The sequence below is a fragment of the Larimichthys crocea genome, chromosome XX (genome assembly GCF_000972845.2).
Source record: "Larimichthys crocea isolate SSNF chromosome XX, L_crocea_2.0, whole genome shotgun sequence".
In the NCBI taxonomy this organism is placed as follows: domain Eukaryota; kingdom Metazoa; phylum Chordata; class Actinopteri; family Sciaenidae; genus Larimichthys; species Larimichthys crocea.
Window position 1 is genome coordinate 9874499 of NC_040030.1, and position 18140 is coordinate 9892638.

Consider the following 18140-nt stretch of genomic DNA (forward strand, 5'->3'; position numbering starts at 1 on the left):
AATAAACACAAATAGACATTCAATGCTAGATCTTCAGTGTCCCAGAGGTCTATATAGCAAAGATACGATCACCATGCCCTCTTAAAGTTTTCCCCTTCATGTGTCCATATGATGCAATTTCTGACATCAGTTCCATTGATTTTTTTAGGTCTGTACTCGTCCATAAGGATCCAAGAATTGTTCAAGCAGCTGTGATACAGTAATCCTAACTGACAGACTACTGTTGGTTTCAGTTTCTTAAATGTGAGAATGAGCTGTTTTATAATTGAATATCTTTGTGTTTTGATCTGTTGGTGTAACGAAGAGAACTAAAGATGTTTTAATACAACTGCTATTTTAAGATGATTCTGGGCTTTTGAACCTTTCTTTAATAGTGACAGGAAATTCAGGGGAGAGGATGACATGCAGCAAAGGACCACAGGTTGGATTCAAACCCCGAGCCGATGCAGCAAGCACTGAGCCTTTGTACATGGAGCGCACGCTCTACCAGGTGAACTACAAACCAACAGGTTTTTTTGAAACCATTTTCTCACACTTTATTGGCTAAATGATGAAGCTAATTAATTCATTAATTTAATTAATTTTTTTAATCTATAAAAAAGAAATTAATCCATAATTAATATAATCGTTAGCTGCATCCTGACAATGGTTGTGATGTAGAGGATGAAAACACACATTGGACATTGTGTGGACATTATAAAACATCCCTGTGGTGTATTCTAGACATGTTACACATTACACATTTCTATCTTTAGACAAACATATTCTTCTTCTGAGGCAAATCATTTTGTGTTTCTATGTTTGCCGGTGCCACAAATTACTTTCCTTGCGTGGCCAATATACTATCTATTTAAATTCTAAACACAAAATTCTAGTAGCAGGAAAATGAGAATGAAAAATCAGAAATGTGGAAAGAAATAATAAAATAATGGAGAGTAAAAATGGAGTAGGTACACATACGTGCACACATGGATCATTTACCCCTCAGCCTCCCAGTGTGTGTGCAAGAAGCCATGTTGCCAAACAATAGGAGTACTGCAGTCAGCTCAGTACTGGATCAGTGACTCACACTGTAGCTGCAGTCAGATTCAAACAGGAGTATAAACACACACACACAGGGTCTGCGAGAGATTCCTTCGAGAGCGTCTCACACACACAGACAGAAAAGCAACACGACTACCGGTGCTCAACGCCTAATTGCGCATTCATTCATTTGGAGATAAGAGGAGAGAGGCAGGAGATCTGGTGGGAAGAGAAGAAAGAAAGAAGCGGAGTAAAATAGTACACACTCACACAGAGCACAGTGTGTCAGGGCTGACTGCAGGCTGACAGTAATGAATGTAAAACCAGGAGAGCTGGTAAGTGAAACACTGAAAAGAAGAGGGTGTAAAGGGAGGAGGAGTGCTGAATGTGCACATCCAGAGTGAAAGTCTACCGTCTCTAACTGAGCTCCGGCTCTTCTTACACCGTGTACTATGTCAGTATGCGGCGTGCTCGTGTGTGTGTACTGCACCAAGTCAGGACGGATTCCTGTGCATTTATGGGCAAATAAAGTGGGAGGGAGGAGATGAGTGGGAGATCGAGGAGTGGTGTGGAAAAAGAGAGAGGAGATAAAGGAGGGTAACAGGAGGAGAGAGGCGGGAGGAGAAGGACAAGGCAGTAATAAAAAGGAGGGAGAGGGAACCACGATCTCTGACGACGAACACTGTTAATGTACATCTTAAAGCTGCAGCGCACACTCCTGAAGAGGTTGTACATCACATTTATGTTTCGCACACTTATCTACAGGAAACGTGTGCCAATGATTATCTCTGTTGATTTGATGATTTATAATTGATTTGTTTAGTTTAGAAGATGACAGACATCTTTAAACAAGACATGAAATACTCAACTTTGAAGAATCATTTGTGTCCAATACAGTTTTTTAACCAAATAATAGAAAATATTAAGTCTTAATTTGTAGTGTATGTTTACTGGGGGGGGCTTCAAGTTTCCACATCGCACAGTCTAAGTTGCATTCTGGACCGTGATTGGCTTTCAAACTAGTTGCGATATGAGCGACCACAAACAAGCTCATCAAGTCTTGAACTCATAGAGCTAAACACATTTTTGACTGAAGGGAGATTTAAGTGTCTTGTTTCATCCAACAGATCTCATATCATATTAAGATACAGCAACATAGGCCGACTCTTTTCAGCTACAGATAGTTTATACAGGAGGCAGATTTATTTAAAACCAAGATGATTTAGTGTTGACTGATTCAAGAACCAGAGAAAAAAGGGGCACTCCTGTTTCGCACTCATGAATGTTGACTGCAGGCTGATATCGAAAACATGCACAACTTGTTTTAAGTTCAATTCCAGTGATCTCATAGTTTTTTGATGCTATTCGAATGTTGGTGAATGAATTTATTTATATTGGATATATTTAAATACTTACACGCTGGTCCTTTAAAAGAGACTCCAATTATTAAGTGATCGTGAAACAGCGGCATAGTAATCATCTGTCGATTGATTAATCGACTGATCGTTTCTGTTCTACTTGAGACTGAGCAGGCTGACAGCCATGCGGCTCCCGATGTCATCCGTCATGCAGTTTGTATCTAAACAGGAACAGCGTGTTCTGCGTCAGGCCCGCGTCCTGTTTGTGACTGCTGCTGGCCAAGGCTGCTGCTGTTACTATGCAATTATTGTAAATCTCTGGCTCTCTTTGACTAAAAGCTGAAATATTTTGGTTTATTTTCAACGTCTGACCACTATAATCAAGCTGAATTCTCAGACTTTGAGTCTTCGGTGCTGTCAGAAATGCATAACAGCTTGACCTTTTCACTGAAAGCGCCAAGAAAAAGTAGCTGAGTACGCAAGCAGCCATCCTTCCTTCAACACGTTATACGGTCTCACTGCAGATAACAACATGTCCTCCTCTGTGTCTGTCACACTGTTTTTATGTCTTTTTCTTTATACACACAGACAGACATAAACAAAAACACTTGCACTGCCATGGCATATTTACTTTCTTTAAAACACACTTTCAGAGTTCCTGAAAACAACAGCACAGCAACGCTGCCATAAATCAACTTAAAGCAGCAGAGAGAGGTCAAGAGGAGGAAGCAAAAGACACATCGGAAGAGAAATCAGGAAAGAAAGACGGGGGAAGGTATTACGAGGCAGCAGGAGGACAAGGGCAGAGGAATGAGGCATGAGTGGAGGAAAGAAAAGGAAGTTTGAAGGAGGAGGTAAATGAGAAACTGAGAAGAGATCTGAGAGCCAAAAGGAGGTGACGTCTGAGAAAAGCGCACCTTGCTGTGTGGATGTCACTTTGTATTCGCGTCTCGGGGTAATTTCTCATCAAGTGACGGGATGAGACGGGACAAGAATGAAAGAAGAGAGGGGAATTGTTTAACCACCTCTCCGTCTCCATCTATCCATCCATCTGTGTCTGTATAAAAACAAGATTCTTTCAGCCCCAGCTGTCACACGAGTGTTTCTGACAGCACGCAAACGTTTACACGCTTTCCTGAAAGCCTTTCAAACAACGTCCAGACACCCTCCAACGCCAACTGATGCATGACATGTGTATGCACGTATGATTTACAGGCTGTAGACAGGCGGGATGAATAATAATAAAGTGACTATTACTTCCATTATTGTGCCCTTTTATTCAACTAGAAAAATCTGAGTGAACGCAGATTTGTTTGGTTGAATTTGGAGGCTATAATCAAACACAGCTGCGACTAGTGTTTATTTGTATTAATCTGTTGGGTTATAAAATTGTTTCAGCACCCCAAAGATATTCAGTCAATGATATAACCAGCAAATATTTGTTTTTTATGCATTAAAAAAAATGGCGATTACTTGATGAGCAAAACTGTTTTTTCTGTCATTGACTTATCGCTTCAGCTCTAACATCACACCAACCGATCAACAGAGACAAGAGAGGAATAACTGCTGCATGGAGGGAATGTGTGCGGTGTGTGCGTTGTCCCGTGCTTGGCCGGTTGCCATGTGAAGTAGCGTCTGATGTCGACTCTATTAACATAACGATGATCTCATCTGAGTGGTGAGCCACATACCACACAAAACAACGCACACACACACACACACACTCTCTCTACACACATGGGCTCTATCACAAAAATCATGTTTGTGTGTGAGAGAGAGAGAGAGCTTATGTGTAAGCAACAATGACACTGTGACAGAGACAAACAGAGAGGGTGTAATTGCTTCATCCGGCACTTCTCAGCTACAACAAAGCGTCGTGCTGCCGTTGCGGCGGCCGCTTCAAATGTGTTGAGTGTGTTATGGTGCTGTTTTTCCATAATCACTCTTTGTGGGCTGTACAGCTGGCTCAATAAGGTACACACACACACACACACACACACACACACACACACCGCTGAGACTTGTAGCCAGTACAAACAACATTCACAGAGACAAAAATCCCTGCTAATTCTGTCTCTGTCTCACTGCAGTGCAAGAGGATCGAAAATATTGGCTGCAGTCATTTATGTGTGTATGTATGTTTATGTTTATGTTTATGTGTGTGTGTGTGTGTGTGTGTGTGCATGTGTCTATTTATGTATTTGTGTACTGTTTGCTGCTGGACTCACCGCTTTCTTTTAAAAGGTGACTTTGGTATATCAGCTACAGGTATCATCTGTTCTCCTGGTCTGACCCACATTATAGGACCGTCGTCGCTCTCTGTGGGATTCATCAGCCTCAGGCTGGAGAACGTTCCCCATGGGAGAGTCCGCTGCAGACAGACAGACAGACAGACAAAAGAGAGACCATGAGGGAAAAGAATCAAAGCAGCGTGTTATTAACCGATTCATCAAGTATTTTATGATCTTGCGGTAGCAAAACTTGACACTGGTTCCCTGAAATGCTTTGGAAGTTGCACAATCAGAGCCCTCGACAGATAGGAAGCACCAGAGGATGTACGTCTTTTGATATTCGACATATGGCGGCACTCCTCCGCGCTGGCATGCAGCGGATTTGAGAAGTGTCAACACAGAATAGCAAACATTTCAGGGACAGCAGTAAACACGGTGTTGTGGTGGTCTGTTTCTTTTTTAAAAAGAGAAGAAAAAGAGAAAGAGAAGCTGCAACTAATCACTCTGAAACACCACTTAACGCCTTCTCTTTGCCAGCCACCACTGAGAGTATTAGGTGTGCTGTTGATGTTTGTGTCTCGCGGTATCTCTCCATCTGTTCAGTTTGTGGCATTTCTAAAATCAGCTGTGTGAATGCAATCAAAAATATTTGGTCGTTTATAGCTGCATTACCGGACATTAAGAATAAATATTTATGAGGAACGAGCAAATAAATTGTGCCTGGAGTAACCAAAGCCTGCTTTATATTTCAGGGAGAGAGTGCTGTGTGTGCACAGTGTCAGCCAACTGAGCCTCCAGACTAATCCTCGGACACAGAGAGAGATGTTACTGTAACAATCAGAGGAAGCCTGGCTGAGTTTTGTTTAGACTCTTTGAATCAAATATACAACACACAATGAAGCTGAATTTTGTGAGGAGAGGAAACGTATGTTTAACTTTGAAGCCGAAAGTACTGCGGAGATGGAAGAGAAAATATTAACTTGCCAGACAAATGAGGGACATTAACATAATAATAAATAAACTAACCTTTTGCCATTTTCTTTTCTCAAAAAATTACAGCTGCCCAAAACACGTTTTCACTGAAGTACAAATTGAGTAAGTCTTGTGTATAATATTATATATTTTTCTTATTGTAAACAAATGAAAAGTATTGTCTGTGTATCCAAAGGCTAATTATGAAGCTTATTTCTCAGCTCCATTGTTGCTCCATTAAAAACACAAACAATTGAACTGGCTGACTCGTTTCTCCATTACCACGAACGTGATTACTGTCATTTATTTTGAGTTAATCCCACATATACCTCCTGTCTTCACTAGACCACAGAATGGGTGAAAATCCTGTGCTGAAAATAGCTCCTCACAGGATTTGTTGACAAATGACAAAAATATCATTTAAGTTCAAGTGCGACAAGTTTCCTGAAGGTTCCTACTAAAGCTTTAACAGTTTGTTGTTTTTACTTTTTAATCTGCAAACCACCTCAGAAAATATCTGGCTCTCAAAGTATCACCGTTAAAAACACAGCAGCATAGGCCGACTTTATTCAGCTGTGTTCAGTTCACACAGAAGGTTTATTCCTAATAAGAAGATTATTTATATTACATTTCAAAAACCAGAGCTAATTTGGTTGAAAAGAGAGACTCCTGATCTGCACTTCCCTTCCTAATATTTCCTGTTAATTTTACCTTGGTTTACTATCTCGCGGTTACATTTTAGTGCACCTAATAGTTTATTTCAATTCGAACTATTTTGATAATATAATATGTTTTCAAATTAATCTATTTTGGGGTTTTTTAAATATATATTTCTGAGATCATCTACACCTCTGTCACTTTCCCCTTCACCATCCAGCTGCCGGTTCTGCTACTGATTAGCATTGCTGCCATATTCATCCCGTCCTTACTCACCTTCAGGAAGGTTGACTCCTCCAGCATGCCGAGGAATTCTGGGAAATAATCCCCGACCTCCTCATCCACGGCTCCCACCAAGCTGATCTGTCTCATTGCTCCGGCTCTGTATGTACCATTGCTGTACGTTTTCTTCACCTGCAGCGAGCACAGGAGAAACGCAACGTTATTATAATGTCATTTTAACACAACAGCGGGCAAGTCTGGGGCGAAATCTAGTTTTATTCATATGAAAGAGGTGCGGGCGAATAAAAACACAGCAACAAACATTTTATTACATCCTCAGTATTTAAATGTTCTTTAAAGAGAGCCTCACAAAAGAGAGTATACATTTCAATTCAGGTTTCTCCTCTAACCTCTAACCCTAGTAAACTTTGTGCACAGTTCAACTCCCTTTGCTTAAGCTCAGATAATAATAGAGGCTAACAACAACCACTACAGGGCAAGACATAACATTACACAGCGTTTCTATTGTCGTTATGGAGCCTAAATTCCCCTGTAGTTGTGGCATGTCCTGGTTTAATTTCCCCTTCTAAGGTCATCCTGAATATTAACAAATACGCTTAATATTCTTTGTCTTTTAGGACGGTGATTCCCAACCCTATTTGCCTGTGATACGTTAAAATAAAACAATGTCTGCTTGTGACCACTGGAGATTGTTTTATTCATAGCCACGGAGGTTGCCACTTGTTTGGGAACCATTGTTCTATGTGGCCATGTGTGAGATCTACTCTGATGAAATTACAACAGAGGGACAGTTCTTCCTTTTTATGTCTTTTTAAATATATATGGAGGTATTATTGAGGGAATTGAGGGAACAGTTTCTTCCTAGATTCACTACAAACAAACGAAAAATAAGAAGCATAACTAACATGCTAACAGGTTGCGGTGTAATGTAGAGATGTTTCTAACAGTTAATATTGTTTGACTGCAAGACAACAGGGGGGGCAGAGGAACATGAAACTAGACACTGACATGGAAGCTGTTAATCACTACTGGGTGTCAAAATAGACAGTGTCTGTGTGTGTGTGTGTGTGTGTGTGTGTGTGTGTGTGTGTATTGGAGGTTTCACTTGATGTTTCTGCTCCACCGGTGTTACTCAACAGACTGTTTGCTGCTCTTCACTTGGCTGACAGAGCATAGTGTGTGTGTGTGTGTCTAACCCGTGTCCCATACCCTTGGCTCTCAACAGTGTCTTTGTGTGTGCAGTACGTGCAGCATGTGGCCTGCATGCTGTACTCCTGGCTGATCAGGATGTGTGTGTGTGTGTGTGTGTGTGTGTGTGTGTGTGTTGGCCAGATCCTTGGCTGCTCGCCTCTAGTGAGTCACCACTTGACAACAAGGCAGAGATAAAGAGAGCGAGCGAGGGAAGAGAGACGGAGGAGAAGGAGGAGAGAGCGAGGATTCACGGGAGAAAAAGAATGAGGAGAACAAAGACAGATGGAGAGAAGTGGTGAGAGGAAGTTTAGGAAGACAAGCTGTGAAAGAGGGGAAAAAAAACAAATGCAGGAGGGGAAGAGGAGAGAAAGAGAGGGAAAACGGAGGGGAGGATGGAAATAACTCAAAGGGGAGTGAGGTGAGACGAGAGTAAGCGGGTGAAAATGAGGATAACATGATTTGGAAGGTAAAAGAGAGAGTAAGGACAAAAGGAACAAAGTGGTGAAGGAGAAGAGGGGACAATAGGGAAGGAGACACCAGATGAGATTAAAAAGGCAAAGATGTTAAAGAGACAAAAAAAAAAAAGGACGGAGGCGGAGGGACGGAGGGAGGAGGAGAGCTGAGGGCAGGTTAGAGAGGATGGGAGGTGGAGGGAGGTAAAGTAATGAAGATGAGAACAACGCATTGGAAAAAGACCGAAGGGGAATGTGCTCGGCAGCTCCCGGGTGTGTCCTTGAGCAAGGCACTAAATCCCAGGAACAGCTGCTCAGAGGCCAACGTACAAGATCTGTAGATCACAACGGCTCTCAGGTGTGTGTGTGTGTGTGTGTTTCTTTTAGTGAGGACATGTTCGCCCGGGTTATTTATGCAGGCTGGATAATAGACCTTTTTTCACAGCGGCCATTTTGACATGAAAGAGTCGGGTCAACACAGGTGTTTCCAGTGATGCTAATTATGGCTCCGTTCCTTTTAGCGCAGCGGAGACGTTCCAGTGAAGCAACATGCAGCTCAGCAGCACCCCGACTCTGTTTGACCTGAATGGAACCAGACCTTAATTAGCATCACTGGTGACACCTGTGTTTACCCACTATTTCAAAATGATCTATTAGTGATAACTGACCATAAAACTGGGATTATGGGACTCTAAAAGTGACGACTCATCACAACAGACAGTATTGAGTGACACGGCTAATCAGGCAGACATGGTCTTCATAATGAGCTTTAGCCAGTGAAATGTTTAGCAAACAATAATAATATTTGTTGAAACTATAACCTGACTGACACTGGATTTTTAAAGCTGATATAGATCAATATTTGGGAGTTAATAGTAAATAAATATTATTTATTGTTCTATCTCAAACATAATAATGAATTTGACAAGTATTAATATGTTAATTATCAATGAGTCTGATCTAATTTATGATCTGTTTTTTTTTCTTCACAAAAAAGTGCCATAGCCCAAAGTGACATCTTAAGATCTGTTTTGTTTGAACAAACCAAAGATATTTCATCTAAAGTGAATTTTAAAAAACAGAGAAAAGCATCACATCTGCATATTTCAGAAGCTTGTAGGACATTTATCTTTGATAAACGACTTGAAAGACTGATTAACAGAATTGTTGTTGATTAATTTCCTGTCACTCAGTGTGTTATTGTGTGTCTTTGTTATGAAAAAGAAAAATTAAAAAGACTAAGCTCCTGAGCCACTAGATGCTCACTTGCAAATTGGTCTAATTACATGCCTTTTGGACTTTACTTTCTATCTACGACAAATTAACTAAATAAATCAGTTTATCATGCGTTGATGGGCCAAGTCACGTGTGTTTGTTTGCTCACTTCATTTCACTGCATCTGTGCCGCGACGCTGTGTGATATCCTTATAAGACGATGATGACTAATAGCTTGAAATACTCGCACGCGTAAACACATCACAACTTTAAATAGTCTCACTGAGTCAATGACCTACATACTGAGAGGAAAGTGTGTTTGTGGAAGCACACAAATCCTTGTAAGCATGACATGTGTGCACAAAGCCAGCATGTGTATGTGTGTGTGTGTGTGCATTTATCTTCCTGCATACTTGTAATTGTGTGTCTATTTTCTGTTCGTATCCGAGTGTGTATGCATAATTTAACAGCAGAATAACCCCAACAAAGAGGACAGTCCCAGTATTAGGAAACACTTCCTGTGCCTTGAATAAACAGATAAATTTAACAGCCAGTGATTTACGCACACACTCAAACACACACCAGCAGACACACACACTAGCACAGCTTGTCTATAATAAGTGAAGGCAAACAGAAGGAAACAGGAAATGTCACAAACTTCCTCCGAGTGGTGCTGTTCAAGATGCTCTGGTCCTTCTTCACCTCCGTGTACGTGCGCGTAAACACGCACTCAATGGGTAGAGATTACCAACATCATGTTTACTTGTTTGTTTTATTGCTAAGCCTGATAATAAGCTTCATTTAAAAAGCAAGAAACAGCTGCACAACAACATAAATACTCGAACAATAAAAATTTGGGACGCATTTTCTTTTCTCAATCTTCTCTATCTTTCATTTACAGTACTGAATCTTATTTGGTACTCCAGGTCCACAAATTCGCAAGATTAAAGAAGCCGACATTATTATATATAATTATCATCACTGTCATTTCTCCGCCGCCGTCACTGTCTTCAACTAAAAGCAGTGTTCTTGAAGATCTTGAAGTCTCACACATCATCTCACTCCCTCTCTACTTTACTCTTGCCGTTTCACTCAGATGATCTATTTTTCTCTTGTCTCCGTAAGCCTCTCCATCTCCTCCTCTGCCTCTTTCCCTCATAATACCCACGTCCCCGGTGGGAAGTCTATTAGATCAAACAGCTCTCTCTTCCTGGTCTCTTTTCCGTCTCTGGCCCGGCCGCTGTGACCACTTGTTAATTCTATAACAACTTTCCCTCTTCACCTCAACACATCCTTCACTCTCTCTGGCTGAGTTCATGTCATGGCGCTGTCTCACTACTCCATCTGACCTCGCCCTGACCTCTGTAAGCCTATCTCCTTCTCTTTCTCAGCTCTCTGTGTCACGCTTTCCAAATCATTATGTCCAGACAGTCTCCGGGGTACTAAGTCTATTAGTCTATTACTGTGCTTGCGTCACAACAGAGCTTCTGGCTACTGGTTGATGCCTCACACACAATCGCTATTCAAAACTTTTCTTACATAATCTCTCCCTCGGCTTACCCACACAACGCAGGCATGTGAATACACAAACACGCTTTGAATTAATATAATGTAACGGTTGCTTTCCCTCTCCATTTAAGTCCATGTTGACACCGGGACTGTGTCAAAGCTTAAGCACGCTTTTTTTTTAATGCTGCAGTGGGGACGCCAGGATGCAACGTCAAAGTCTAGGCTTGTTTTGTAAACACTGTGTTGGAGACTGGTTTCGAGGCCGCGTGCTACAGTGCTGCCTCCAGGTTAGAGTATACGAAACATGTAGGAGCAGAACGCCTACGGTGGTGAAGGCCGGAGATGGAGTCAGAGAAGATAAAAGTGGATGTGTTGATGTTTAACCCGAAACTGAACTGTCAACTGATATACAAATGAAACTTGTGTTTTTGTCAAATGGAGAGTTCTGAAGGTTTGTGGGGATTTCCCACAAGAGCTAGCGTTAGTCTTTCTTATGATATCCTAACATGGCCACGCTTAATAAAACCACCATGGTAGCTGGTGTTCGTTCTTCCATTTGTTCATTTGGAGCTTAACTTTTAAATATTTTTTTATTTATAACTCAACAAAATCCACATTTTCTTGTTTATTAATACTCCAGACCCAAATTAAAGCAAATATTTTATGTTATGCTACAGTGTCATCATCTTACATAATACACAGGTGTTAAAATAAATGTTTTATACAAGAATTCATTGGATGCATGAAGGTTTTTCAAGATTTTATTAGATAGAGCTTTGTTGTAGGTGGAAATTTGTTTTGTGAAAACTGCTTTTCTTATTTTTTATTCCGGTAAAACACATTTTCTTTCAGCTGAGCAGGATAAAAAGACTTCTAATAAATAAATGTAAATGAGAACTGCTGGTGTCGTAGGTTAATATGTCCACTGCAGGCAATGCCAGGGTGCGCCAAATCCTGTTAGATTATATCATCTAATAGTTTGTTAGATTATATACTAAAGTTATAAAAGTTATGATTAAAATTACAACAGAATTCTTTGTATATAATATAACATACATCTCCATATATAAGTTTTTTAATTAGTCTGTTATGCCCTTTGTTGTGAGCTCAGAGACATGAGCTCAGATTAACATATCATTAAACGGCAGCAGTCTGTTCTTTTGCTTTGTATTAATCTTCTGATATTATTACACTCAATGACTCGACAGAAAAAAACTAAATTACCTCGGCGTTGAAGCACCTCATGTATTGACTGTCAGGCTGTACTTGCCCTGAGAAAATGGAGTGCTGTAATCTTCCATAATCCTTAGCACCACTGAAAATGCCTTCAGTCAGGTGCTGAATACAAACTGCGCACATGCAGCAGCAAAGCAACTTTGACACCTGCAGTCAGATTCTGAACATCACGTCACACACACGCACACGCACACACACATGCACACACACACACACACACAGGTTGTTAGCGATTACAATATATGCAGACATGGAGAGTTGAGTGATTATCCAGCAGCCCACATGAGAAAAGCAATACTGAGAAGAAGCTAAGCAAAATTGACACGCACACAACTTTGCAAGCCGTTTCAAATTTCTTGTTGTTTTTTCCCCCTTCACACATCCGTCCAGTCGTTTTCAGCTAGAACCAAACAACAGAGCCAGAAGCAGAGTGGAGGGATGAAAGAGAGAGACTAACACAGAGGGAGGGAGACACAAAAAAAAAAAACAGGAGATGAAGAGAAAGAAAGGCGCAGAAAAAAACGTGTAAAGAGAAATCATTAATCTGTGTGTGTACACCTGTGCTGTGTGTGTATATATATAGTGTGCACAGTGTGCATGCTCACATCTGTGTCTGTGCAGACTGTATGTCTACTTCCCAAGGTCACTGCTGAGAGCTAGGAGGGAGGGGGAAAAATTAACAAGACCAGTGGACAATGACGTTAGCCCTGCAAGGAACACTACTCTTAAAGGGACAGTTCGGGACACAGGTTTGCAGGGGAAAAAAACTCGATTTAGACAACGGATAGTTTAGATGTTTAATTAATTCCCTATCTGGATTGAATTTATTCAGAAAGACGCGGAGATCAAGGATGTGTTTGTTGAAGCAGGACTGGCCAAAACAGAAACAAAAACACAGAATAACATTATGAATATTTCATAACGATAAAAAATAGCCGGAAGGAGAGCGATACAGAGCATAAACTGCTCTACACACACACACACTCACATTCACACAGTTTGGTAGCTGGTGCTGTCTGCACTCACTTTGAAAAAGATCAGGCAGTATCTCTATACAAAGCCACTCAGGAGGTTTGAGGCAACAAAAGGCTTTTCATTACTGAACTATAGACATGGGAGAAACTGTAAATGAAGAGGTCTGGCTGTGTCGCTGTGCTCTGAGTAGACAATCCAGACACAACCAGCAACACACACACTTCTTGTTTTTCCAGTTAGCCCCAAAAAGGTTGTGTCCGACTACAGCTTCTGCTTTTTTCAAAAGAAAAGATAAACGCCTTTTTTTTCGAGCGGTCACCTCACACTTCCTGCTACCTTTTGTTACTTGTGTCCTATTCTCTTCTCATCTTCGGTCATGCCCCGTACCTTTCACCTTTTGCTGTCGCTCTCTAAATACGTTGTTGACTTCCTCTCTTGAGATCCGCGCCCACCTGTGCAGCGTGCCCAACTCGTCGTCGTTAATGTTGTCATTTACTCAGAGAAATCAGACATGCCAAAAGCTGTTTAATGCTGGACAGATGGAGGCAGATGCTTCAACCAGATGGTTAAAAATCTCAACAATGCAACTTCTTCAGCCGCACACAGTAGTCATCTGGGTCCTTTTCCTTCAATTGATTTCTCGCCTTCCCCCAGCATCCCTTCATCCTCTCCCACCTTGTACTATATCTAAATCTCCTGTGTTTCTTATCCTCTATTATTATCAGCCTTTCTTCTTTGTGAATCTGTGTTTTCGAGGATAACAAGGTGAGGTATATCTGTATCTGTTTCTCTTTACACACATATTCTCACTCTCTGCTATGCAGTACAAGGGCTCATAGACATGCTATGTGGAGAGAGATGGTGGAGTGATGGGCAGTCCCCCTGAGGAGCGCCCTGCGAGCAGTTAGGGAGGTTCAGTGCCTTGCTCCTCAGCAATGCCCAGGAGGTGAACTGGCAATACCTCTCCACCATCCATATTTTTGGTCCATGCTGAACTTGAACCTCCAGTCAAGTCTCTATGCACTGTGTGTTGTGGCACACCCTCATCTGATATTTTTCTTGAACGTTGCTCCTGTCAAACCATTCAGAAACGTAACAAACAGATGCAGAGCTACGGAGTCTCGAGCCAAAACCTTTTCCCTGCTCTATACCAGAGTCGGCAGCATGACACATTTTGACCAGAAACAGCCGTGTGTGTAGTGAACCTGTTGCATGTGTGAAAGTTTGAAAACGACAACAAAAAAAAAAACGCTGTGTAGATGGTTGTAACCATATCGTGCAATCATCTTTTCCTGTTGCACTCCACCTACGGTGTGGCCCTTGTGTCAGAAGACGACAAACTTCTGGTACTTTCACATCAGACAACCGTTGATTGAATGAATCACATAACTGTCGACAGGTCCTGGGACAGTTGTGATACTCTATATTCAGCCAAAAAAAAATGTATACACACAGATGATAGAAAATAAGAGGCTTGGAGGTACTTGGCCCTTGCTAACTTGAACTTGAGCTCACCATTTGCTTCGTGTTCTTTGTACCTACAGCTTTATTTTGATAGAGACAGCTGAAGAGTGATGCGTGTGTGACTGACCTGAGAGTAGAAATTAGCCATAGTGGTGGTTTCTATGTCCTTCTTTCCCAGTATTTCCATTTTGACTGGAGCTGAGGGGAACTTGGTCGAGAAGTAGTCCAAGAAGTCGGGCAGGTAGCTTGCTTCTCCGTGGACAATTCCCATGACGTAGTGAGCTGCCTGAAAAACATGTTCAGTGGTGTAATTTAAATACATTTAAATATCAGCCAACATCTGTGGATCAATCTGATATCAATACCAATATCTACGCCGCACCTGGGATGAGTCCTCACTGAAAGCGAGGGTGACAAACTCCTGGGCGAATCTCTGCCTCTGGCCCATGGAGAGAGAGGAGAGCTGGGATGTGTAGGCGTGGGCCACCAGGGCCCCTCCGTTAGGCTGCTCCTCTATGTGGATGTACTGGGCAAACTCCAGACCTGCCGTACCAGGATATGTGCACTGCGGCTGGTGTTTGGTCGGGAAGGGTTGAGGCGTCTTGATGGAGGACGACGGAGAGTTGTTGAGAGAGGAGTTTATGAGAGGTTTGGAGGCAAGGGGCGGGGAGGAAGGCAGGAGGTGTGCGGTTTTGTTGTTAGGTGGAGGGTAAACGGGTAGTGGGGACTTAAATGGAGACAGAGGGGAGTTGGAGGATGGAGGAGAAGTGGTAGTGGTTGGAGAGGATGGAGGAATGAGAAGGAGGCCGGCACACGAGGTTTGGCAGGAGCGGTGGTACATCTTCACTCGTTTGTGCTTCTCCCCCTCTTTGTGTTTCTTCTTCTTTTTCTTTTTCACTTTTTTGATCTGCAGCTCCTCTGAGTTGATCTTGGCTTTCTCTTTTTCATCTGGACAGAGTGACAGAGAGAGAGAGAAAGAGAGAGAGAGGGAGAGAGGGAAGCGTCTTATTACTTAGAGGGAAGAGACTTCACAGGAGAGGACACGCTTAAAAGAGCAACACAAAAATATGAAGGAAAAAAATCTAATTTTGAGGCTTGAAGGGAACAGGAAAACACATCATTCATGTAAGCCTTTTAAAAAAATCTATTCATGTCTGCTGTGTGACGGATCAACAAACCAATCCTCAACCCTTTTGCTGTAAGGAGACACTTTTCACTGTACTTTACAGTGAATCACTTCTTTCTGCAATGACGAAAGCTCAGAAAAAAGCTTCCAGTGAAATAAGAAACTATAAATGAGGTGCTGATTATGCTCCTCTGTCTGTCAAAACAGTAAAAAAAAAAAAAAAAACAGAAAGAACGTACAGTAAAATACAATCCTCTCACCCGGATTGCTGTATTATTTATTTCAACTGTTAAAATAAACCGATACGTTATAAATTCCCTATTTGAGAAACAATAAAACTGAAAATAATAAGTCCTAACTATTTTAAGTAAGCGTAGACAGATGACTCATAGCTTTTCCCAGATGGTGTGCATCTCCCCGGGTGCATACATAAAATAAATTGAAGAGCCCTGAATTGGACTCCCTTGACAGAAGCAGATATCACTAAGCCAGGAAACAAGCTTTCCAGTAGCACAAGTGGAACATGCAAATTTATGCACAGTGCTACTGTACTGTATGTATTTGTGTGTGTGTGTGTGTGTGTGTGTGTGTGTGTGTGTGTGTGTGTGTGTGTGTGTGTGTGTGTGTGTGTGTGTTTGCTAGAGCTGTTTACGACGATTTAGAAAAGTGTGGCTGGGCTGCTTCATTCTTGCCCAGTGGTTGTAGACATGTATACATTTACTGTGTGTGTGTGTGTGTGTGTGTGTGTGTGTGTGTGTGTGTGTGTACGTGCACACGTGAGTTACTTTGATAGAGGTGCTGCTGCCTCAGCATAATTCAAATATCAGCTATCATCTCATCACACGCACGCACGCACACACTCACACACACAGAGTCTATTTTGTACCCCGCACACGTTCAACACCAGATAAGGCAGGAGTGAGAGACAGAATGAAAAACAGCAGAGAGAGAGTAACATAATGTGTGTGTGCGTACGTGTGTGTGTGTGTGTGTGTGTGTGTGTGTGGTGTGAGAGAGCAATAAAGAGAGCAACAGCAAGAGGGTATTTGCAGTACAAAGCCTAACATACTAATCCAAAAGCTCTTTAACCCACAAGTCACCCCTCCCCCAATTCTGTCTACATGTGTACACACACACACACACACACACACACACACACACACACACACACACACACACACACACACACGTTTACTCACGAACCTTAACCTTCATCCGTTCATAGAAGAGCAGCTACATTGAGAAAATAACTGAGGTGTGGTACATTTGTTTGGTAGTGATTTGAAATGTAATAAACAGATCTAAGTAAAATGTTTCATGCTTGTGCAAACTTCAAATATAAATTCAGAAAACAATATATATCTATATATATAGTATTGAAAAGATCATTTCAAACTTATTGGACTAATAATGTTCTGAGCTATGAACCAATCAGCACTATTAGTACAGATTTAGACTTTAATAAAGCAACTGTGTTCTGAACTATGTCAAACATCTGTCAGCGTGTTGTGAGCCAGCAGATGCTTATATCATATATCATATGTTATATATTATATATAATAGCTATACTGTATATATATATATATAAAATTTCCCCTTTGGGGTAATAAAGTTGAAAGTTGAGGCTGAACATAGTTCCACGTGTCTGAAGGCTCCTGAATGATCGCTGCTTCCTCAATAAAAGATGGTCTGAACCTATAATTGTACATTTATTCTGCCAGGATCCGACTGAAACAAGACACACAGGACAGAGAGACGTCACTGCAGCTCTTACAAAGTCGATTTTTTAAAATCTCTGCTGTTCTTATATAGAAACACTTACAGGGTGTTTATTATACACAGCTGTATTATAATCATGATATCACCACTATCATTTCATAATTAGACACAAATTATTTCTAAAAGCTGACAGAACAAATGTGACTTAAAGGTCAGAGAATCGACACGACACTGGTTAGACTCAGAAACAGACAGCAGGGTTTAAAAGTATTAAATTATTGATGAATTTTTAAATAAGGAAAATACTGAATTTCCAAAAGCCCGAGCTGACGTGTTCAAATGTTTTGTTTCGTTTGACCAACACTCTAAAATCTGAAAATGTTTTATTTGCCATCATCATCAAACCTGTTGTAGAGGCTCTGACTGTAAATCTACCTGTTCACAGCTGCTCTAATTTATTTATGATTTACAGCCTTAGCCTTAACATCAAGTCTTAAAAGCTATTCTGAGATTTCTTTCAAAGTACATTAAATATGTTAGAAAATAGTTGCTGAAAACATGTGAAAAGATATTAGATATAACTAAAATGTGGAACTAGAGGTTCAAACTGTTTTTCACCATTTTTCAGTCCAGGATTTTGTGGGCGGTCCTAAAGGGTGGCTCGATGACACGCTGAGGCCACCCTGAGCATACCCCTGACCCCCTAGCAGAGAGATGGATATTAATTCATCTCAAGTGTTTCAAAGTTAGTCATGTCATTTTCTGAACT

General features: G+C 41.3%; 1 protein-coding gene across 1 annotated transcript in view; it reads right to left on the minus strand.

The window, feature by feature from the left end:
• LOC104924625 (round spermatid basic protein 1-like) overlaps nt 1-18140 on the minus strand; it is a 37676-nt gene that overhangs the window by 6673 nt on the left and 12863 nt on the right. The window contains exons 3-6 of the mRNA XM_027272119.1: nt 14909-15474; nt 14654-14812; nt 6518-6655; nt 4610-4752 (exon numbers count right to left, since the gene is read on the minus strand). Of these exons, the coding sequence (XP_027127920.1) occupies nt 4610-4752; nt 6518-6655; nt 14654-14812; nt 14909-15474 (1006 nt within the window). The remainder of the gene's footprint in view (nt 1-4609; nt 4753-6517; nt 6656-14653; nt 14813-14908; nt 15475-18140) is intronic.